Raw genomic sequence first — 23,648 nt, forward strand, 5'->3', positions numbered from 1 at the left:
AGAAAGAATGAAATCTGGCCTGTGTAGCAACATGGATGGACCTTGAGGGTGTTATGCTGAGCGAAATAAGTCAGGCAGAGAAGGACAAATACCATATGTTTGCACGTATAGGAGGATTAGGAGGAACTTAACTGAGGAACAAGGGGGAGAAGAAAGGGGGAAATGGTGGGGGAGAGGGAGAGAGGCAGACCATGAGAGACTCTTGAATGCTAACAAAAACTGAGGACTGATGGGTGTGGGGGGGAGGAGGGATGGGCATGGAGGAGGGCACTTGTGGGGATGAGCACTGGGTGTTATGGGGAAACCAATTTGACAATAAACTATTTGTAAAAAAACAAAAAAAGAATAGGGTGTAAGACTGGGCAGAGAAGGAAAAGGCAAGTTGGGGGGCTCCTTAATATTTCTACTATTTTAGGGGCACCCTGGGGCAGCTCAGTGGGTTAGGCATTTGACTTCTGCTCAGGTCCTGATCTCACAGCTTGTGAGTCTGAGCCCCTAGTCAGGCTCCGTGCTGACAGCTCAGAGCCTGGAGCCTGCTTTGCATTCTGTGTCTCCTTTCTGACCCTCTCCTGCTCATACTCTGTGTGTGTCTCTCTCTCATAAATAAAATTTAAAATAAAAAGGAAGAGGAAAAGGTGAGGAATTCATGAGAAAAAAGAGGCACAGTGTGAAGGGAACATGAGACCTTTCTCTCTTTTATTTTTTTAAGGAAAAGTTCATTCTATTTGTTTGAATTCTCATAAAGGATTGAAATGATAGAAATTTAGCTAATTTTAAGTAGATGAACTTCACAGGGTTTTGTTCTTTCATAGCCTTTAGAGTCAGGGATTTCTGACTTGAGAAAGAAAACATCTTCAACAGAAAGCTAGATGGGTCTTTGAGACCTGAATTCCTATTTAGAAATTACATGTAGAAATTTTATCAAGGCACTTGCTTATTTTTAAGACTAAAGTTCTTTCATTTGTTCTCCCCACATTTAGTTATTTGTTTAATAAATGTGAGTACTGACTCTGTACCAGGTATCCACATTTCCAACGGGTAACAGCATCCAATGGAAAACATTACACACCAAGAACATCCAAATACTTACAAAAGGTACTTAAGTGTTTTTGCAGTTAGCAATATAATTAGCAATATAATGATATTAATGATATAATGTTGTAGGCCTTATTGTGTTCAAAAATAATTCCTCTATCCCTATTTCAACTTATATACACATAATTATGCTTATATATAAGCTAGCAAAAGGTATATATGTAAATACATATTTACATATATTATCTATACATATGCAAATAGTAGCAAAATATGTATTATACACACACACCAGCGAAATTTGTTGGGTTTCATGAAAGCCTCTTGGACATCTACTGAAATAGTCATTTAAAACTGTTTTAATTTTAACCGTATTTGTAGTATTTAAAAGTACTTTTAGTAATGTATTTCTTTATAGAAAACCGTCAATTAAGTATGTGTGGTTTTGTTGCTGTGAGGTACGAGTAATTCTCCGAACGAGCATTTTCTCTAATGTTTTATCAGTGTTGACGCCACCTCAACTTAAAACCTGAAGTCTATGCCCATTTCCTTACTGAAAATGATGGTGAGATACACCTTGTCCACGAGCCGCTGACAGTGCGTCCGGATTTTCTGATTCAGAAGGAATCAGGGTCAGTCAACAGGACTTCAGTGTCCACGGAAAGAGCGTCAAGGGAAGAAAGTCGAGTCCACACGGAGGACGCTGGAGGTCAGCAAGGGCAAAGCCACAGTGAAGGGAGTAAGGAGACGACTGCAGGCTGCCGGGGGGGTGGGGGTGGGGCGTGTGTGTGTGTGTCTGTGTGTGTCTGTGTGTGTGTGTGAGAGAGAACGAGCCCACAGGAGGCCTGCCAATCCCCGCATCCGCGCGGACCGGCCCTCCGCGGGCCGAGCTAATTCTGACCGTTCGGCCCTTCTCTCTTCTCCGCCCACGATTCGGAAAACAAAACTCTCACAATTTTCACCCGAAGGGCGCGGCACAGCTTCCCCAGCCCATCTGGGCGGGTCAGAACCGGGGAGCGGGGCGGTGGGGGGGGCCGCCTACACCTGCATCCGCCTGGCCGGGGACCCGCCGCCTCACCGCCGCATCCCTGTCACCTCGGCGCACCGCCCCCCACCCCCTTCACCCAGAGCACGCCCGCCCATCCCCGCCGGCGCGCACCCCCGTCACCCGCGTCACCGCGGCCCCCGCCGCCCCCGGGAAGGATACAGGTCGGCGCCAGGCCGGCGGCACCCGCGGCCCGAGCGGGGGCTGAGGGGGGCTCCGTCGTGGGCGTCCGAAGACTCGGTGCAGCGCGCCGCCACTGCGCTCCGGGCTCCGGGCCTCCAGGCCAGCATCCTTCACCTGCGCGCCGCCGCCCGGCCCGCCGCCGGCGCCTCCCTCATGGCAGCCCCGGCCCCGTCGTCCTCCTCCGCCCCTCCCTCCGCTCCGTCTCTCGGGCCTCGCGTCACGGGCGCGGGGGGCTCGGCCGCGGCAGCTCCGGTTCCCGTGCAGCAGCGACGGCGGCTGTGGCGGCCACCCTACCCGGCACCTGCAGAGGGGGCGGCAGCAGCGCCGCCGACGCCGCCGCCATCTTGGCAACCAACGGACGCCGCGTCCTTGGCGACCGAAACCAGGGCGCCGGCCGGGGCGGGGCTACGCGCCGGGAGGCCAATAGGCGGCGGGGGCGGGGCCCTGGCCTCCGGGAGCCGAGTCTGCGCAGCATCCCCGCGCGGCGCCGGGTCCGGGCGCCGGCCGGGCTCAGGCCTACGTCCGTCTCCGTGGGGCGTGGCCGCGGGGGTGTTGAGAGGGCGGCGGCTGCGTCGCGGCTGTCTCCCGACCGCGCGGCCGGGCTGGTGCTGGCGCCGCCGACTCCGGTGGGGTTCCAGCCGGGAGTCCTCGGGGAGACAGCGTCCCGAACGAGGCTTGCTGACGTGGAAACTTCCTGGTCCCCACGTCCCGCGCCGGCCCGGGACGCTCGGCCCGTCCCTCTTTTCTGCCCGTGCCGGCTCCCCGCTGGAAAGGGCTGCCTTTCAGAGGCCCCGGGGGGCGCGCGCCTCGCTGCGGGACGGTGGGAGCCCGGCCCCCCGATGTGGCCTAGACACACGTCCCCGGGCAGGATGTGCCCGCGGAGGTCCCCGCGCTGCCGTTGCTGCGGGGAGCGTGGAAAACAGAATGGAGTGCGGGGGCATCAATGTGACGGCTTTGCAAATGAAATTTTGAAGGGAAAAAAAAGCTGGAACTTTTTGTTGGAGCTCATTATAAAAGTACTTATAAATTCTGACTGTGTTGCAGCCAGAGTTTTGTGGGGGTTTTTTTTTCCTCCGGTGGAAAAACTCCCAGATTGGAAGCAGAAGGTACACACCAAATAAAAATCACTCACCCACCATTGAAATGCCTCTGCCTTTGCGAATCACTTTGTTCATTTTTAGAGTTCAAATATAAACTTTTCCAGTTGAGACTATTTAAAACAGTTTTTGCCAACTTGGATGCAGTGACTCAAATTGAAATGTCATCTGGGGACTGAGGTTTTGAAGCCGCACCAGATCCAGCTTTGACCTAAACCTCAGAACGGGAAAGCTACCTTCAGGGCCACGGCAATTGGACAGAATGATAATGTTGGCAAAGAGAGGCCGGCTGGGCGGGCAAGGGCCGCTAGCTGTGTTGGCCTGGGTGACCCGCCTAGCAGCCCGCCGACCTGTCCTCACAAGTCTGTGTCTCTCGGGCCGCCGTGGAAGAGTAAGAAAAGCCGGCAGTGTGCACACAACAGTGAGAAGATCGTGGTTGCTGCTGTGGACTGAGTACTCTTGTGCAGTATTTAGGCATCCTTATGTTGCGCATGAATTTAGCCTCGGTCCTTCCATCTTGCCCCGGAGTTTGCCCTGGCCTGCACTCGGAGAGCTTCATAACTATCCTCAGGTGCAAGGAAAAACACAAGAAGATAAGGGTTAATGCTCCCTGTTAATGGTTATTTATGACACAGTTTGCATACTTTGTCCTTGAGATAATGGCGATTCCCTTAAAACTCCCCTACAACCCTAAACCTTGCCCTCAAAATAAGGAATGTTTTCCTACTCACATAGATCAGATAAAGGGCTGCTCTCTTTATCACTTTGTAGCCTTTTTTACAATAACCTCTCAATTCTGCTTCTGTACTTCCCACCTGCCTGCTTGCTCATCATAAAAAGCCCTAAATCCTTGGGCTCAAGGCCGCACACTTAGAGTTCTATGTTAACTCTGTGCAGTCCCGGCCGGTAATAGAGACTCCCTTAATTCGGATTCAGTGGTCTCGGTTGGTCTCTGGGTCTCTCGGCATAATACTTAGACTTCCTGAAAGTCTAACTTTTGTTATTATTAGTCTGGGATTTTGTAATTTCTGGGCACTTTTGTGCTTTGCTGCATGGTATATTAGCATTAAGGAGCACAGCTTGGTTTCTCAATTGCCTGGAAGTGCTTGTTTATATAATCACTCTTCATTTAAATGTTGCTTTACAATGATGACCAAGAAGAAAAGAAAATTTAAACAGTGTTATTTTTAAAAAATTTTTAATGTTTAATATAATTCATTCTTTTATTAAGGAAATGTATATTGAGCACTTACTATGTGCCAAGCACATTCTAGCTGCTGGGGATACAGTGGTGAACAAAACTTCAAAGTCTCTATGCTCATGAAGCTTGTATATATTTTTCTCCCTGCCCCCCCCCATATATAAGGTAATCAAAAGTGCTATGAGGGAAGGGGTAGTGTAGGGGACAGAGACTGACCAGCTGTATTTTAGGTGGGGTGCTCAGGGAAGGCCTCGGAAGAAGGGAAATTAGGGCAGAGGTCTGAACGAAGAACGGAGGCTACCATTCAGATGTCTGGATGAAGAATGTCACAGACAGAGGGTGCTGTAAATACAGAAGGCTCTGAGAGCAGACTTCTATTTGATATGTTTGTAGCCCAGCAAGAAGACACTGTGTCTAGAAGAGGGTGAGGCAGGGGAAGTGTGAGAGGACATGAAATTGGAGAACTACCTTGTGTAACGTAGCAGGGATTTAGACAATATTCAAGGAATCAGTATAAAATTTGACTTCAAATGAAGAGAATGCCATTGGTGAGTTTTGAGTACAAGAATAATATGATGTAAGTCAGTCTTTAGAAAGGATCACTATAGGGGCACCTGGGTGGCTCAGTTGGTTAAGCTTCAGACTCTTGATTTTGGCTCAGGTCATGAACTCAGGGTGGTACCATCAAGCCCTGTGTCCAGCTCTGAGCTGAGCATATAGCCTGCTTGAGGTTCTCTCTCTCCCTCTCCCCCTCTCTCTCTTTCACCTTCTGCTCCTTTTCTCCACTCACTTAAGCTCTCTCTCAAATTTAAAAGAGAGAGGGAGAAAAAAATATATCACTCTAGCTACTATAGGGAAATTCAGACTCTAGTTGATAAGGCTAGAAATGATGAGATTAGTTTGAATGTCATTACGGTAGGTTAGGTGAGAAATTAGATGGTGGTAATTCAGGTGGTAAAAAATGTTCAGAATTTTAAACCTTGACCCAATAAGATATGTTGATGAATGGCTGTGGCAATGAGTGAAATGGTTGTGAGGGGAAAAAAGAGTCAAATGTGACTCCATGATTTGGCGCTGGACCAATTGGATGAAAGATATTGCCAGTTACTAAGATGGGGAGGAGCAAGTGGAAGGGGGAAGGAATGAAATTTGGGCTTCAGACATGAGCTAAATAGGACATGTCTAGTAGACACCCCACTTCATTCACATCCCTCATAAATTGTTAATGATGTTCTATCTACAAAAGAAACCAGAAATAACGCCTTTATGGTTACAAAGCATGTTCACATAGCTTATCTAATTTGAATACCCTAATAACCTTGTGAATTATGCAAAGCAGCCTGAGATGGACAGTCTCTTGAGCTTTCACTTTCATCTTGACTGAGGCTATTTTTGCCGCCTCTGCTGAAGTATTTTCTTGCTCTGGTAAGAATTTGCTGGATTTGTCTCTGGGAAAGCTGGGAAAGAACAAAGAATTTTTTTTTTAATGTTTTTATTTATTTCTAGGAGAGAGAGAGAGACAGCATGAGCAGGGGAGGGTCAGAGAGAGAGGGAGTCACAGACTGAAACAGGCTCCAGGCTCTGAGCTGGCAGTCAGCACAGAGCCCGACGCGGGGCCCAAACCCACGAACTGCGAGATCATGACCTAAGCGAAAGTCGGACGCTTAACCGACTAAGCCACCCAGGCGCCCCATAAAGAACAAAGAATTTTAACATCTGCCCGATGTAAAAATTACTGAGGTTCTGCCCCAGGCATTACAATTTTATAAAATTTCAACTAGAAATTTGGGATTAAAGATAATCCTCATCTCCTAATACAGATGATAAAGGTCATCAACATAGTCAGCAAAGTTAGAACTGCAATATAGATCAAGTCAACTAATAGTAATAATAGTAACACCTAACATTTGGTGCTTGTTTTTCTCACGCATTGTGCTAAGTGCTTACGTATAAAAATGATCAAATCCACACAGTTATCCCTATTCTATGAAAGAAGTAATCAAGCTATAGTGATGTTAGGTCCCAGAGCAAAGGCGCCATGGAGTCAAGATTCAAACCCAGGCAGATCGGTCCTGGGACTGCCTCATCCAACCACCTCATGACGTCCCTGGAAAGATAGAAAGTTCCAGGAGAGTAGCAGACAAGAGTGGTTGGGTCCATTGGTGGTGGTGAGGAAGTAAAGTCAGAGAATACATAACTGGTTTAAGATATTATTTCATTAATTAATGTTTGAGCATCTCGTGTGCCCCAGTCACTATATTAGCGCCACATAAACTATGGCATGGTCCCCTTCCTGGACTTCTCAGGCAAAGGAAATGGAGAAAACAATCCCTTGAATAGGAAGCAAGACTCAAGAAAGTTTTGGATTATTTTATTTTATTTTAGCATAGTGAATACTTAGGCGTGTTTCTATACTGAAGGGAAGGAATTGTTGTAAGGGAGTATTTGAAGAGTCATTACAGACATTGATCTATCAGCTTTGAAAGAGAGGCCAGTTTCAGTGACGATAGTTCCTCTGTGTTCAGAATTTTTGAAGTTTTAGTAATACAGAAGTAAAACATACATATCAGAGTTCTAGAAATTTGGCATTGATGTGATTAATATGACCATCATTGGTGGCTAAGCTCCACCATATTTTACATTTGAATTAGCTTCCCTGCACATCCACATTGATTGCATTTCTGCTTGATGTTTTGTAAAAATAGTATCAATGTTATATTGAAATACTGAATACTCCGTTATTCATTTCTACCTCCTTACTGTTTTTATGCATACTGGTTTGCAATGATTGAAGGATAGTTTATCAGAGGTGTTTTCCTCAAGGCCATAAAAACCTGACTCCCGAACATTAGATGAATTTATAAATTCACGTTTTATCTATTTATTTATTTATCTAGTTAATGCCTATATTCTAAAAGCAGGCATGTAGTGGTCAAAAAAGGTTTGTATAAACTTACAAGTGACGGGATCTGTAGAGGCTACCTTGTTTTCATATGAAGGGTGTTGTTTCAAACGAGGGCATGGAACCAGTATTGGCTTCTGTTTTTGTTGTATCCTTTCCAGAAGTTTTTAACTGAAGACTCTGCACTGTAGTTCTTTCCACAGAGAGCTGACCGGTATTTGAAGAAGTTTTTCATTTCTCCAAGAAGAATATGATGTATCTTCCTAAAGCTTCACTTCTATTCTTAAATACATTGATTTTTATTTGTGGAGAAGTCATACAAGGTAACTGTGTACATCATTCTACGGTAAGAATTTCAGCAATATTAGCTAGTAAGAATGATTATATAGTTTTCAGATATATATATTTACAGTTTGAGATGATTAATTGTACTTTCCAGTATAATTATGGAAACTTAGTGTTTATTTAGAAATGCTGAGATTTTGCTTAAATATTATTTTTAAACTTAGGAAACTGTAAACTGAGGATTAACACTTAACATATTTCTCATGAAAAAATTTTTAGAGAAATTACAGGCCTAGGTTAAAAACTAGCTGGCAACTTTCTGGTTAACTTTGATAATGAATTATCTGATAGATAATAAAAAATTTACTTTGTTATTTAAAAAAATATTCTCTAAACGTGTCTTTCTCAGATACAGTCTTGTGAGTGGTTACCCAGGAGAGTAGCAAATTTTATTTAAAACAATGTGACAGTGACAGCTGATAAAGTATATGCAGTACTCTGGGTAGATGGTGATTTGAATCTCTACATACTTAAATACTGGTTTATAATTTTAAAAATGTTATACAACGTGTTTACCATGATATCAATACCAAATTCCAAAGATCCAAGGTTGCATAAAGAATAAGCTTTAGGAAAGCTATAGAAATATTTATAACATAGTTCTCTAAAATACAAAACATTTAAAAACCTTATTAAGATATGGAAAAATGTAGTTGTCATCTAGGTTTCTGAAAACATCTAGGATACCAGTTATTACTGGAGTAGAGGGGAAAGAACAAGAAGTTAAAAATAGGCCCTTCTGGGGCGCCTGGGTGGCTCAGTCGGTTGAGCATCAAGCTTGGGCTCAGGTCATGATCTCAAGGTTGGTGGGTTTGAGCCCTGCGTTGGGCTCTGTGCTGACAGCTCAGAGCCTGGAGTCTGTCTTCAGATTCTGTGTCTCCCTCTCTCTCTGACCCTCTCCTGCTCACGCTCTCTCTCTCAGAAAGAAATAAAACATTAAAGAATTAAAAAAAAATAGGTCCATTAACAAAATACAAACATCTTCTGGGGGCAAGTATCTTTTATACCATGATTAGCTCTTTCCCTTTCTCTCAATATTCCAGGTCAAAGGAGGATAAAGCTCATTACTGTTTTCTTTTCATAAGTTATTTAAATCTATTTAACTTCTACCAAAGAATGTTTTATGTGGAGAAACCAACATTTACTAACAAGATAAATACCTTTGGAATGGCAGCTTGTAGTTGGCTTTTCAAGATGACATCTGTTGATTTTGCAAAGCAAAATTCCATGTTTTTTTTTTCAGTTCTCACTGATACCTTGCAAATCAATGAGTCCTTTACCCTTCAAATCTGTAAATACTTTAGCTGATACAAAAGTGACAAGCCTCCCACACATCCACCTCTGCCCCCAATTCCTAATAATTGCTGGCAGAAAGTCCATTTGGCATATAAATGTAGTTATCTCAGGGAACCTTCTTAGCTCTGTTCAAGGAACTTCAGATTCCCGGATGTTTGGAAGAAGGGTGGCTCAGTGACTGTATCAGACGTGGAAACATGCCAAAGTTAAGGATAAAGGCCATGGAGTCACGGTTATAGAAAGTAGGCCCTAAGTACGTTCTCTTGGTATTTGAATAGAAAAAGGGAGAGCAAAAATATTATGAACATATACTTTTAATTGATACCTAAAATTTACTCATAAGATTTATTTGTAGATATGTAACCAGTTCATTACGTTCTTTCCTAGCAATCACCCTTGTGTATGTCCTGAGAGTTCACCTTTCCTTGTGCTCTTTTTATTTATTATGTATTAGATCACATAACATACGTCGTATATATTCTTTGCTTATTTCTACTTTTTTTTAATGTCAAGGATTCTCCTGCCGTCAACACTGTAGATGTATCTGATGCAAAAGATTGGAGTAAAAGTAATGACACTGTTTATAAGGAAGACTGTGAGGAGTTGTGTGATGTTAAAATTAAAATTACACGAGAAGAAAAACATTTCATATGTAGTAAGTATTAAAAATAATCATAATTGTAAGGGTATATGATTTATTATTTCTAGGGTATAGTATACATAGAAAGAAATATACCTTAGCTTTGTTTAGGTCATTTTATATGTATCTTGATCCTCCTAGGCCAGAGGTTTTCTGTGTTTGACACATAGTAGGTGCTTAGTAAATATTTGGTAAGTCAACAAATGAATCCTTCTACGCAGCCCTGTGGCTTCAGCTGGCCACAGAGGGGAGGGGCAAGCCAGAGGGCTCTGAGAGTTATATTTTATGAGTCACCAAAGGCTATTTGCAAACTTCCATCTGAGCCACTATGAAATTTTACCTTAATTGTGAGGGAGGAATTCATTAATACTGAATAAATACTACATTAGGTATATTACAAATTCATAGCCAACTTATGTAGCAAAGTATAAAAATAAACTCCCAAAGTCTTGATTTTTGTTTACAACTGTTTAGTGACAGTGTGGGAATTTTCATGGTCTGTTATATGTACATGGGCGGCGGATGAAGAAGGAGGCTCAGAAAGGGAGGGAGTGGTGATCTGGTCTAGCTCCTACACCACGTAAATCCTAGGCTAGAAAGAAAGAAAAAAAAAGCCCCCTTTAGTGTGCTTAATTCTATGTGCAACACAAGCATCTCATATTTCTCTAACCAGTGAGTTGCACTTAGGTCCATTAAGACAGATCCCTAAATCCAGGAACGTTCTAATAGAAAGTGAGAGACTGAAAGTAAAAAAAAAGAGAGATGAGGCCAGATGGGGTGCATTTTCAGATACCAGGGATTATTAGTGTAAAAAAGGAACATAGAAATTAAGTCACCTGTTAAAGAATAATGTGTTCAGTAATGTGTACATGCTTTTATTATAAGGGACAAAATTTGTATGAGGTCTGGGAGGTAAAGGGTAGTCAATAATTACTTCCTGATTTTGAGGGCTGTGTCGTGCAGAATGTCTTTGGTGTAAGAAATACATACTGAAACATCCAGGGACATCATGGCAGAGCGCCGTCAAATGATTCAGAAGAGTTATTTATACTGTTCTTGCAACTGTTCTCTGAGTAAGACTGCTTTGAAATGAAAAACTTTCCTTTTAAAAAGGAAAATATATAGTAAAAGTTCAATCAGAAACCAACCAACCAAAACTTTGACTAAGATTTATCATTTGTGTATATTTGTTTGCCATTTGTTCATATAAAAAGACATAGTGTTGATAGAACAAAGGATTTATTTTGAAAATTAACTTGCATGATATAGATTATTGCCTTTCACTTTCTTACATGGTAAGAATTGAGGACTCGGACCTCCTGCTTCTGTATCTCTCTTATTTTTTTATAATGTTTATTCATTTATTATTCCTGAGAGAGAGAGCACGCACAAGCTGAGTATGGGCAGAGAGAGAGGGAGACACAGAATCCAAAGCACGCTCTAGGCTCCAAGCTGTCAGCACAGACCCTGACACGGGGCTCGAACTCATGAACTGCAAGATCATGACCTGAGCAGGAGTCGAACGCTTAACCTCTGAGCCACCCAGGTGCTCCTGTATCTCTCATTTTATAAAGTGGGAATTAATGTTCAGAATCTCTCTGTTACATCAGATTAACTTATTTGGGGGTAATCTAAACTATTAGAAACTATAGTTTCATTAACAAGTGTGGAAACAATTGTTTTCTTGGGTGATCCTGAGTTAAACAAAAGTTATACTCACTGGAATATTTAGATAGATGGAGATATTATTGTGTCTATATATTTATCCAAAGTCATTTGTTTATTATTTTTCACTCTATTTTCTGTAACAATATAATATTTAGCAAACATTTTTTATTATGATTTAAGGGAATTTGCAAAATTCTATTGTTTCCTACACACGGAGTACCAAAAAACTACTAAGAAATATGATGGATGAGCAACAAACTTCCTTGGATTATTTATCCAGTCAGGTAAGGACCTCTTCCTGTTGTGTTGTTATTGCACAGATACATCGATCTAGTTAGCGGTACAACTATTTAAGTTTTTAATGCATTCCTGTCCAGACATGTGTTTACTGCCTGCTCTATTAGATGCATCCCAGTAAGCCTCAGGCAAACATAAAAACAAACAACAACAACAACAAAACCCACACACACAACATTAAAAAAATGGACCTTCACTCCAGAGGTGCACAGTCAAGGGGGCGGGAAGATGCCCTGAAAACCTGTTGTGAACGCTGTCAGAATTTTGCAGAAGAGAAATCTGAGGTCCGTGCTAGGTCTGGCCCTCTGGGTGCTAGAGCTGGGGGCCCGAGTGTCCGAAGATGAACATCTGCTTCAGAAGTTGCAGAGACCGGCCCGAGGCGGGGGCTGTCCACTGGGGGGGTGCTTGCAGCCGGTGCTGGGCAGGCAGCGGGTGTACAGGGACATCCAGTAGTGTGTGAGCGGACAGGGAAGGACTGGGCTGGGGACAGGCCCGGCGGTGAGCGAGGGTGGGAGACTGGCTGGGGCCCCAGGGTGCGGTGGCGGACACTGTCACACAATGGTGCCGCTTTGTAAGGCGCTGAGGGACGCCAGCTACAGAATTCAGAAGAAGGAATTTTGTTCAAATATAAACGCTCTGGAAGGTGCACCTGTGTTTTCAGGTCAACGAGCTCATGAATCGGGTTCTCCTTCTGACCACTGAAGTTCTCAGGAAACAGCTGGACCCTCTTCCTCACAGGCCAGTCCAGTCACATGGTGAGAATTTGGCTATTTCTGCCCTTTCCTACTTGTCTTTTATCGCATAACGTTTTCCTGCACCTGGTTGGTGCATTCAGAGGTTCTGTTTATAAAATACAGCTCCTTATTATCTAACACACTGGAAGAGTAATACCTTCCCCGTGTCCGCCTTCAGCCCAGACAAATGTACTTCCCTGAATCGGGAAGTTTTCCCAGGCACCCGAAAGCCATGGCTGTTCACAGATATCCTGAGTCCACAGCAAATGGAACAGTTATATGTAACTTGTTTCTGGACTGTCCTTTACATTTTAGTCACAGTGAGTCTTCGGTCAGAAGAAAAGAAAGTTTCAGAGCTCTTTCTGCCTGCAAACAGTTTTCTTGAATTGTTTGAAATATTTCAAGTTGGGACATAAAGTTTGAAATAAAATAGAAACTTAGGACAGAAATCAACTGGAATTTAGAACTTTTGTATTAAAATGCAGTGTATTAATTCCTAGAGGCTTGGGTTCCTAAGAAAAATAGCCTATCAATCTTACAAATGTGAATTCATACCAAGGAGCTCCAAGTAAATAACTATCATGGAGGCCTATCTGATCTTTTCTCATTACAGAAGATGAACAATTCCTGAGAGTCCCCTAAGTGTCAGGTACAAAGGCCCTTCTGCATGGTATTTTAGCTCAGGTAGTTAAGGGCATGGGCTCTGAGGTCAGACCACTGTCTTCAGATCACTGGTGCACTGTTCCCTTCATCGTTTCCTCATCAGCAAACTGACAGTACCTACTTCATACAGTTGTAGTGAGGATTGCATGACTAAGTACACAAAAAGCTCTTCCAGTACTTCCTGTTAAGACAATGTGGGGGGTTGCTGTGGTGGTGGGGACCATCAGAGGAGGGATATGCAGCCCAGAAAAATCTAAATCATGGGTTCACGTTTGTTTGAGTCGTGATGGCAAAGTGGATGTTCCAGCCCAGATCAGTCCTTCGGTGTGAACGTCTAGCGTATCTCTGAGCATAAGTTTGTATAAGAACGTCTTAGCAAATCACAACACAGGCAACGGATCTGTATCTTCACGAAATAAAGGAGAAGCAAACAATTTTTATAGCTACTTTTTGTAGGTGACATTTTCTGCAAATGTATTGTGTGCCAGGTGCTGCGCTAAGTGCTTTACCTGTACCTTCCTATGTAAAGTGTCAAAATAACACTGCAAAGTAGGCAGTATTATTAAAAGGACAGAAGAAAAGCAGGTCCATAACTTAGCTCAGGCTTCTCGGCTGTTAAGGAGAGGAGCTAGGGCTGTAACCAGGCTTCTGGCTCTGGAGGCTCAAGCTTTCATGCCTTTGTTTCTCTGGGTAATTAACAATGTGAGGGGTGAATTTATTTTATTTCTATAAAAGATAATACAGAGTAAAATGTCTTAGAATAAAATGTAATACCCTTACCCGCAGACTGTGCTCCCAGCCCCCTGGGAAGTGGGATGCTTTGGAGAAGGTAATTCTAGGGCGCTACAGTTTTAACTTTAGGCTGCAGAGCAGGCTCTGGCCGCAGGCGTAATTTCTTCTAGGTGACGAGGGTGATTTCCCTGTCGTCTCCCTTCGGCTCTGTAATGGCGGTCCCCAGCTAGAGTCTGCAGGCTCCAGTGGTCAAGGATGTGTAGATGGTAGATAATCAGCTTATTCATTTGGGTTTCTCCTTCTCATGCATGTGGACTTTCTTTACACATCAGGCCTCCAAGATAAGCCTAGATTCCCAAAAGGGAATTACTTATTGGGTGAGAGAATGCAAAATGTAGAATATATTAAAGAAATGTGGATCCCAAATGAAAATTTTAAGCAGTATGGAGTGCTAATCACTAACAGTGATGTTGTTACTGAAGGTTTATTGCAACATAAATTCTTTAATCTCATTTCTCCCATGTATTTCCCGATAGTACTGTCAGATCTCTACAGCAAGATGATTAAGTCTTAAGTGGAAACTTGAAAATATCTTAAATAACTAAGTTTATTTTTCTAGGTTTAGATTGTACCAATATTAAAGACACCATTGGCTCTGTCACCAAAACACCAAGCGGTTTATATATAATCTACCCGGAAGGATCTAGTTACCCATTTGAGGTAAAGTCCTACTTTATTATATGGAATAAGATAAGCAACTAATCTATTTACTTAATATTAAAGTTTTAATTATTCTATTATTTTATTTTTCCTTTACGTTTTTGAAATAAATGGGTAGAAGTTCCAGTTTCCAAATTTTGCTTTTCTGAAATTCTTTGCCCAAACCACAAACCAGTAAAAGAACTTGGGAATCTCTCGCTTTTCCATGTGAGGTCTCCTGTTTACACTCTTTGCAGTAAATACATTTGGTGCAAGATCTTAAATGCAATATAAACATGCAGTATAAGTGCTTGCTTTATTCAGCTTGTGGATATTAGAAAATGGTGGGGTGCTCTGCCTCAGAGCTGGCTAAAAATACTTAGATTTCCCTTCCTGTACACGGTTATACTTTCTTTGGGTGATAAATGATGTTATGTGATTATATAAGAAATTAATAAATTAAAAACCCCTTTCACTACATTATGAGACAGATTGAGAAGCCAATCCATTTTTACATTGAATAAAATATATGACCCTTATGTCTGTCTTCAGCAGCTAGTCCTATGCCAGGAATCCTGGAAGACACTTCTGTCAGAAGTGTCAGGCTATATATAATATCATATTATAATATTAAATTAGTAATATATACAGTAACATATAAGTTATTTATACGTATTTTTTCTGTTTGCTCTTTTGTGCATAAGAAAGTTTATGATGCCAATATCACATCTTTTTGATAATCTTCATTACACAGCAACATAGTTTTTTTTTCTGAGTAGATACTACCAGTTCCTCATCTTGAAATTGCTACCATTATTTATTAATTTTTTTTTTACTAACATTGCTTTTTGACATCTATTGACCAGATGTTAAAAAACTGGGATTTAGGAGGGATATAATTTTAAAATTATTTAACTTGCGGGGCACCTGGGTGGCTCAGTCGGTTAAGCCTCTCACTTCGGCTCAGGTCATGATCTCACGGTTCGTGGGTTCAAGCCCCGCGTTGGGCTCTGTGCTGACAGCTCAGAGCCTGGAGCCTGTTTCGGATTCTGTGTCTCCCTGTCTCCCTGCCCCTCCTGCACTCATGATCTGTCTCTCCTTCAAAAATGAATAAAAATTAAAACAAGTTTTTAAAAAATTACCTAACTTGGCTCACCTACAGACTCAAAACTGAGCCTGAACCCACACGGAGAAGGAAGACTTCTAATTTTGTGAAGAGTGGGAAGCATTGTTACCTTTTGTAATCATGGGAAGGTGTTGATTCCCTAACTTCCTCCACGCTGCCTTTCTCGTGTGCAGGAGGCCTGATGGGGATGACTGCTTCAGATTCTCTCCCTATGTCACTTCCCTGGGTCCTTACCGTTGTCCTGATGGGGGCAGTTTACAGAGCCCTGACACATGCGCCAGCACCTGCTGCGGTGAGCCATGGGTCACCCCTTTCTGTCTGGACACAGGCCTTTCATGCTTTGGGGAAAAGAGGAATCAAAGACAGGCACACGGGCATACCTAGTTAACACTTAAAAAACATCAGTGCTTTAATTCAAAGGAGAAGGTGATTTGCAGATTCCTCATTGTGCTACAGGTTGGCAGGGTCACCACTCACCCAAAAACTATCTGTGGAGGTGAGGAATAAGAGGTGACCTCAAATGCTACCGACACTGGATCTGTAACAAAATGACTGATCTGGGGACTCTAATTAAGTTAACCTCAAGTCTGTCTTTTAATAAACTGTGTTCTTTCTAGAGATTTTAAAACGTCTGAATATATGAATAGCATACAATTGCATTGAAACTTTCAGTGGAATGGTCTCTTTCTCTAGGCTTAAGGGTGAACCCTAAGTTTTACGTCAATGAGTGAAAAATGACACTGTGTGATTTTTGTCTTTTCTGGGCCTGTTTTAGGTGATGTGTGACATGGATTATAGAGGAGGTGGATGGACTGTGATACAGAAAAGGGTTGACGGGATCACTGATTTCCAGAGGCTGTGGTGTGATTATCTGGACGGATTTGGCGACCTCTTAGGTCATATTTTAATTCTCCTCTTTTTTTCTTTTTTCTTTTTGGCATGACACTGATACACAGTTTCTCTCTTGGTCAAAATCATTAGTAAAAACAGCAAATGCTTGTGAATTTCAAAATATGACTTAAATTACTTTCTCTTCATGTTGTATGATTTAGAAGAAGTGGGTCTTCAGGTGCGATCTGGAAATCGTTATCCGTTGATACCTGCTGAGATGGGATTGAGCGAACATTCTACAATGGGTATCTATTCAGTAATTACTGTGCACCCAGAAGAATCCTGGTAGATGTTCAGCAACTCTTTGTAGAAAGAAACCCCCAATGGCAGGCAGAGTTGTCATGAACCTTGAAATTCTTGATGTGTGTGCTGTGTCTACACAAATGGAGAATTGAGTACATCGCGGTACAGATTCAAATTATATAACTTGGGAGGAGTATTCTATAAAAATCTCAGTAAGAACCACTGTCTCAAAATTTGAAAACTGTAAATCTCAAGAGAATAGTAAAATCTGTTTACATTATTGCTACATGACAGTATTACTTTTGCTGGCAAATAGAAATGCTAGTATTTCTGAACACTGCAGAATTTTACCTTTATTGGAATCTTTGCAGATGATTTTGATCACTTTTATGGTGTTATTTTAAGTTACTGTTGTTTTAATTGAAAAGCTTTAACATCCCATAATAACGTCATCCAAGGATTTAGTAAGTGGTGGTGTTGTGTTGCCAAAAACCCCGCCGCACGCTAGTGATTGTAGAAAGGACGGGAAAAGCAGTTATGTTTTATGTATCATGAATAAGTCTTAATGGCTGCCATGCTATGGAGTGTAGCTGATATACTGTATTTTCTCAGCACTACCCCTAATTTTCTGGTAAGTGCTACCTCCTGATTCAAGTAGTCATAGATCTACGGGCTCTGGATTGTCTTCTTCCTCCCTTTATGCTTCTTTCTATGGGGAAATTAACTGAGTTTTGAGAAAAAGGTCTTCAGGCAGGTATAGTTCATGTGAACGGACTGCTTTGTACTTAGTATATTTTAAAAAATAAACTTGGGATTAAGAAAAATATACTGTTAGGCCAAATTAGGGGCTGGGTAGAGGGTCAGGATGGCAAGGACACTTACAATGGAGTGTCTTGGGCTGGGGACACTAAACAGACCCACCTTTCTTTCTATGCCTCCTTTCTTCCTGTGCTTCCTGAAGATATTTTTCAGTTCCAAGTGGGTGTTATGTTAGTGTCCCCCGTAAGCCCTGGAGAGGGACATCGTACCTTAGCTAGAGTTTTAACAATGTGAATGCTGTCACACTGTCCCCAACTCTCTCAAGTTTGTTTGGACTAGGCCCTTCCTTCCTTCAGGAATTTCATGATTCATCTAGAGGAATATATTCCAGAGTAGAGGTTACACCAGGCTGGGTTAGGGGTGGGATGGGGTGGGGTTGAAAGCCATTAACTAGAACAGCAAGAAGAACGCAGTCCGAACACTACGTTTACATCCTGGAGTCATCCTGGATCTACAAACAACATTTCATTTTCATTCATCACATTACATTTTTACACATGGGTAATGGACAAACCGCATTGTAACAAATATTCACAGAGCATCATTCTAAAAGACAGAACAAACAATTTCAACTGAGCATTTTCAGGAAATGTTTCTTTAGAAGCTGTCACTTTGGAGGTTAAAACTCTCAGCATTTTTGAGTTCACGTCATTTTGTTACCTGCCATAATATTCCAACGGCTTTTTGTTGACATGCCTTAAGGTAAATCTTGAATTTTTGGTTAGCTGTTAAATGAATTTTTGAATTTAATCTGGTGAGATAAAGATGAAACAATCTAGTTATTCCCAATCTAGTGAAGTAGAAAGATTTTATATATATAATAATGTATTTGTGTGTGCATATATATATATATATATATATTTTTTTTTGTAAATTAGACAAACATTGATAATTTGATTTGAGCTAGGGCTATCTAGTCTCTCAAATAATTTATATGGGCCATTTCAGTGTTAAAAATGAAATAATACCAAACAATAATAAGGAGTTTTATAAGTTGTATTAAGATATATTAAAAAACATTTTTTTTTAAACAGGTGAATTTTGGCTAGGACTAAAAAAGATTTTTTATATAGTAAATCAGAAAAACACCAATTTTATGCTGCACATTGCATTGGAATCGGAAGATGACACATTTGCTTATGCATCATATGATAACTTTTGGCTCGAAGATGAAACAAGATTTTTTAAGATGCATTTAGGACGGTATTCAGGAAATGCTGGTAAGTTTTTTCTTCCCCAAATGATGCAGGATATTTAAATATAGCTAACATGATACTAGGTGAAGATAAAAGTATTGCATTTCTCTTGGTCTATGACATATAACTGGTAACAGAGTAGATTTGGGATGAGAAAACTGAGTTTTGAAACCCTGCTATGATCATTAACCACCTCATGATTTTGAAGAGCTTATAGTCTTTAAAAATTTATTTATTATGTTTATGTGTTTTGAGAGAGAGAGAGAGACAAAGTGTGAGTGGGGGACGAGCAGAGAGAGAGAGGGAGACAGAATCTGAAGCAGGCTCCAGGCCCTGAGCTGTCACCACAGAGCACAACGCGGGGTTCGAACTCACGAGTGTGAGATCATGACCTGAGCCGAACTCAGACGCTCAACCAACTGAGCCACCCAGGTGTCCCTGCAGAGCTTATATCCTTTAAAATGATTTTCCATGTGTCATCGCAGTTGATTCTTTAGAAGAAGATTCTGTGGGGCAGGCTGGGAAGGAATTATTGACAGCTTCACGTTCTGAGAGGCTGGCATTTAGGAATCACAGAATGTTAGAGCTGATCTCCTTCACTGCACAGTTGAAGGAACCTGAAAGATTAAGGGACCCGCTCCAGCCCATGACACATGAGCCAGGGCAAGAAGCCGGGTTGACAGAGCCACTAGTTTGGTGGGCTTTTTCCCCCACTGTACCTTGGTGCATCTACTCATTTCCAAATAAACTTAATTTTTAAAAACTTTAAAATACTTCATGTTAAGTTTATAATTTGATGCTGCAATTTTATTTTTTTATTTTTTATTTTTTACAAATAGTTTATTGTCAAATTAGTTTCCACATAACACTCAGTGCTCATCCCCACAAGTGCCCTCCTCCATGCCCATCCCCCCTCCCCCCCACATCCATCAGTCCTCAGTTTTTGCAGCATTCAAGAGTCTCTCATGGTTTGCCTCCCTCCCTCTCCCCCACCATTTCCACCCTTCTTCTCCCCCTTGTTCCTCCGTCAAGTTCCTCCTAATCCTCCTATATGTGCAAACATATGATATTTGTCCTTCTCTGCCTGACTTATTTCGCTAGATGCTGCAATTTTAAATTTGAATTAATACCAAATTCAACTCTCCTGTTGTTGCTTATCATGGTACTTGTTAACTATGTATATTTAGTGTTAGAAATCCCAAACTGAGTGAGATATGTTCCCAGTTCTTGAACTGGTCACAGTATAGAGGAAAGATAAAGAAACCCAGAAGTGTGGAATACTGAATACTGATAGAGCTTTGGGCATTTAGGAGTGGGAGAGAATGATCCCCATTGATCACATCCAGAAAATCTTCATGAAAGAGTGGTTTCCAACAAGGAGTTAATGTTAGATCCAATGTGTGAAGGTTTTTAAAAGTACAAACTACTGTAGAATCCAATTCAGTAAGTTTGGGCCCAGGTATTTGTATTCAAAGATGGACATACTGGCATCCTTATAGTTGAGAACCACTAATGTGTGCCTGCAGGAAGGGATAGGCTTTTGGCAAATGCATGTTGGCAAAGAAAGCAGCTGAGTCAAGGCACGACAGGAGGAAAATTCCTGAGAGTGAAGAGTTGTCTGGTATGGTTGTCTACCTTGGGATGTTAGGTAAAAAGTCTGCAATTCAAATCTGGGTGGAAAAGAAAGATTTTCAAGAGTTACAATTTGCAATTTTTAATGCTGCATCTCTACCAGTGTAAAGAACCACCTAAATATGGAAGATATTGTGTTAGGGAAAAGTGTGTGTGGGGTTTCTCTATTGGACTAAGATCTAGTTAGAGGACTCAGTGTGTCATTACACAAGTGTTTCATTACAGAACCCTCAAATTTTGCCATGCCCTACTCTGCATTTCCCCAATGAGGCTGTAAAGTAACTTTCAACAGTTGATCATATAATACAATCAAAATAAAGAAAAAGGTGCCAATGGAACATGGAGATAGAAACATAGGTAAAACCAGGCGTGAAGTGTGATCAAGTGCATGGTAGAGGTGAGCTACAAATTTGACCTTTAGCTCAAAGCAAAATCATAAATATGAAATTTGAACATTTGAGCAACACAGTTCTCCCAGGAGAAGGACAAATATTCCTGATTCTCAAGCTGGGAAAGATTTATTTGGGTTCTCAGAGAAAACGAAGGGACATGTTCTGTGACTACACTTTCACAGAAAACATGGTACTGAGTTTTAATGGGCTATTTCTTAAAAACAGACCTATGCATTATACTTAAAAAATCATTTATAAATATAATCCAGCGGGGAGCCCCTATAACACTTCCTTTCTGATGGGTAGACTTTGTGCAGGGAAAGTATCTGTGGAGCGATCCTACAACTTAGGCAGTGCTCCTTAAATGCTGTCTCATCAGAACTCCCGAGAGGCATTGCCCTGTGTGCGTGTTGAAAAGAACACTCTCCCTGCAAATACCTGCAATGTAGGCATTTTGTTTCCCGTGAAGTGCGGAGTAAGGCTTTAGTATTCACCACAGCGGGGGTAAGCGATGGGCCACTACCGCGTATGAAGTTCTCTAGCCTCCTCAAAGACCTGTCTCAAGAGATGCCAAACATTTGGAACATGATGAAACCAATGTGGGCTTTGGATTCTTCAAAGGTTTTTGTGTAGCTCTACTTTCAGTTAGTGTTTTAAACAGATGAGCACAGTTTGCCTGCAGGTGAAATCTAGGTGTCATGGGACTAATTAGAAACTTCTGTTTCTATAGTTTGAGTCAAACAAAACATGCTTCTGCCCCTGCTACTTACTGACACGGGCTGCCTTGACCAAGACACTTACTCTTTTAGGTTTTGGCGAATATCAGGGATACCACCCATGCAGTATCCAGTGTGAGCCTTTTAGGAAAGGTGCTACTTGAGCTCCTCTCCAGGTGTCATGTGGAGAGCCATTGCTCAAGCTGATTATAAGCTTGAGGAAACTGGGTATGTGATACAAACCTGGTGGCCCCTAAATAAAACCAAACGACTCGTGCAGTTACAAATGTAAGCCTCTTAACATAGCGGTTTCCTTTTCTTTTTTCTTTTTTTAATGTTTTATTTATTTCTGAGAGAGAGAGAGAGAAACAGCATGAGCAGGGGAGGGTCAGAGAGAGAGGGAGACACAGAATCCGAAGCAGGCTCCAGGCTCTGAGCTAGCTGTCAGCACAGAGCCTGATGCGGGGCTCGAACCCATGAACCATGAGCTCATGGCCTGAGCCAAAGTCAGATGCTTAACCGACTGAGCCACCCACGTGCCCCATGCGGTTTCCTTTTCATCCATGCCTCTTTATTTAAAGTGTTGGAGATTGGAGGTGGCATGAAAACTTGTTATGTATTATTACTATTATGTAGAAATTATTCTTTTTCCTACGTTATCAATTACCATATTACCATTCCCTGAAGTATGGCAGGTTTGTGCAGCATCACTTTTGGCCTAAATTATCTGATTCATCTACAGAGCCAAACTTCCATGGTGGATTGTCATTTTGTATCAAATATGCACTTAAAGATGACTATCGTGTTGAGGAATCCATTGCCAGATTTTCATATATTAAATTCCGGAGGAGAGATTTTGTTTGTTGTTTGTTTTCATATTTCTTATTGTTAAAGTTTTATTTGAATCCAAGCTAATTAACATGGAGTGTTGTAATGGTTTCAGGAGTAGAATTTAGTGATTCATCGCTTCCGTATAACACCCAGCGCTCGTCCCAGCTGGAGGAGAGATTTTAATATGACAGCTGTTAGAGTAGAGAATAATTTAAACCTTAGTTCTACATGCCCTGCTTTGTAACTATAGTCAGGTAAAGGTCACTTAAAATGATAAAAAGTGCCTCTAAAGTTGGTCATTAAAAAAAAAACCTGTTTTACCCAGGTGATGGATTCCGGGGCTTCAGAAAAGAAGATAACCAAAATGCAATGCCTTTCAGCACATCGGATGTTGATAACGACGGATGTCACCCTGCATGCCTGGTCGGTGGTCGGTCTGTGAAAAGCTGTAGTCGCCTCAGTAACGGCACTGGCTGGTGGTTCAGCCAGTGTGGTTTGGCAAATCTAAACGGCATTCATCGCTTCCCTGGAAAATTGGTCTCAACTGGAATTCAGTGGGGCACGTGGACCAAAAACAACTCCCCTGTCAGGATTAAATCTGCTTCAATGAAAATTAGAAGAATGTACAATCCGTATTTTAAGTAATCTCCTTCAAAACTGCAATGTGTGTTCCACAGTTTTTTTTAATATAAAATAGAAAAGATTTTCTATTGTTTCTCTTTTTACTGACTGTTTCAAACATTTTAGCCAAAATTTAACTCTGGATGGGATCTAAGTGTTAAGAGTTTAATTTGAAGTCTTTACTTTTATAGAGTTTTATAGAAGAAAACATGGCTTATTGTATGCTCTTACTACGAACGATATTAACAGCATTGTAATAAAGTTTGCTTTAAGTGAACTGCACTTTGACTTCCTAGAGTCTGTTGCCCTTTCCAAGAACTGTCCTTTTCTTTTCTTTTTTTTAGTGTTTATTTCTTTTTGAGACAGAAAGAGACGGAGACAGAGCATGAGCAGGAGAGAGAGAGAGAGAGAACTTGTGAACCGGGAGATCATGACCTGAGCTGAAGTCGGATGATTAACCAACTGAGCCACCCAGGTGCCAAGAATTGTCCTTTTCTTTAAGGCATATGTACGATAGTAGATTGCTAGGAAAATTGAAGAGAGCACTATGCTTGTTTCCATATTCATTCGAAATAGCTTAACTGTGTAATCTACAGGTAATTTCTATTGAAGACAATTCCAAGTAATAACTTTGTGCAGATTAA

At 41.6% G+C, this 23,648-nt stretch overlaps 2 protein-coding genes across 4 annotated transcripts in view; one reads left to right on the forward strand and one right to left on the reverse strand.

The window, feature by feature from the left end:
* CEP126 (centrosomal protein 126) overlaps positions 1 to 2,430 on the reverse strand; it is a 115,847-nt gene extending 113,417 nt beyond the window's left edge. For 2 of the 3 annotated variants that reach the window (XM_039216545.1, XM_039216547.1), the window contains exon 1: positions 2,243 to 2,430. In XM_039216545.1, the coding sequence (XP_039072476.1) occupies positions 2,243 to 2,370 (128 nt within the window). In that variant the 5' untranslated portion in view covers positions 2,371 to 2,430. The remainder of the gene's footprint in view (positions 1 to 2,242) is intronic. The other variant, XM_039216546.1, reaches the window with a different exon arrangement.
* Positions 2,431 to 7,713: 5,283 nt separating this feature from the next.
* On the forward strand, positions 7,714 to 23,184 carry ANGPTL5 (angiopoietin like 5). The gene is made up of 8 exons (XM_039216553.1): positions 7,714 to 7,809; positions 9,618 to 9,759; positions 11,593 to 11,696; positions 12,371 to 12,464; positions 14,458 to 14,558; positions 16,439 to 16,559; positions 18,651 to 18,836; positions 22,709 to 23,184. Exons 1-8 carry the CDS (start codon positions 7,714 to 7,716, stop codon positions 23,026 to 23,028), a joined length of 1,164 nt encoding a protein of 387 aa, XP_039072484.1. The 3' UTR covers positions 23,029 to 23,184.
* The last annotated feature ends 464 nt before the right edge of the window (positions 23,185 to 23,648 follow it).

This window comes from Hyaena hyaena, unplaced genomic scaffold (assembly GCF_003009895.1).
Source record: "Hyaena hyaena isolate Hyena2069 unplaced genomic scaffold, ASM300989v1 scaffold_638, whole genome shotgun sequence".
In the NCBI taxonomy this organism is placed as follows: Eukaryota; Metazoa; Chordata; class Mammalia; order Carnivora; family Hyaenidae; genus Hyaena; species Hyaena hyaena.

Coding starts and splice junctions, on each gene's coding strand:
- ANGPTL5 (XM_039216553.1), top strand. CDS start 7,714: ATGATGTATCTTCCTAAAGCTTCACTTCTATTCTTAAATACATTGATT. Junction 11,697..12,370: donor TGGATTATTTATCCAGTCAG/GTAAGGACCTCT, acceptor CTGTGTTTTCAG/GTCAACGAGCTCATGAATCG. Junction 16,560..18,650: donor CGGATTTGGCGACCTCTTAG/GTCATATTTTAA, acceptor TTTTTTAAACAG/GTGAATTTTGGCTAGGACTA.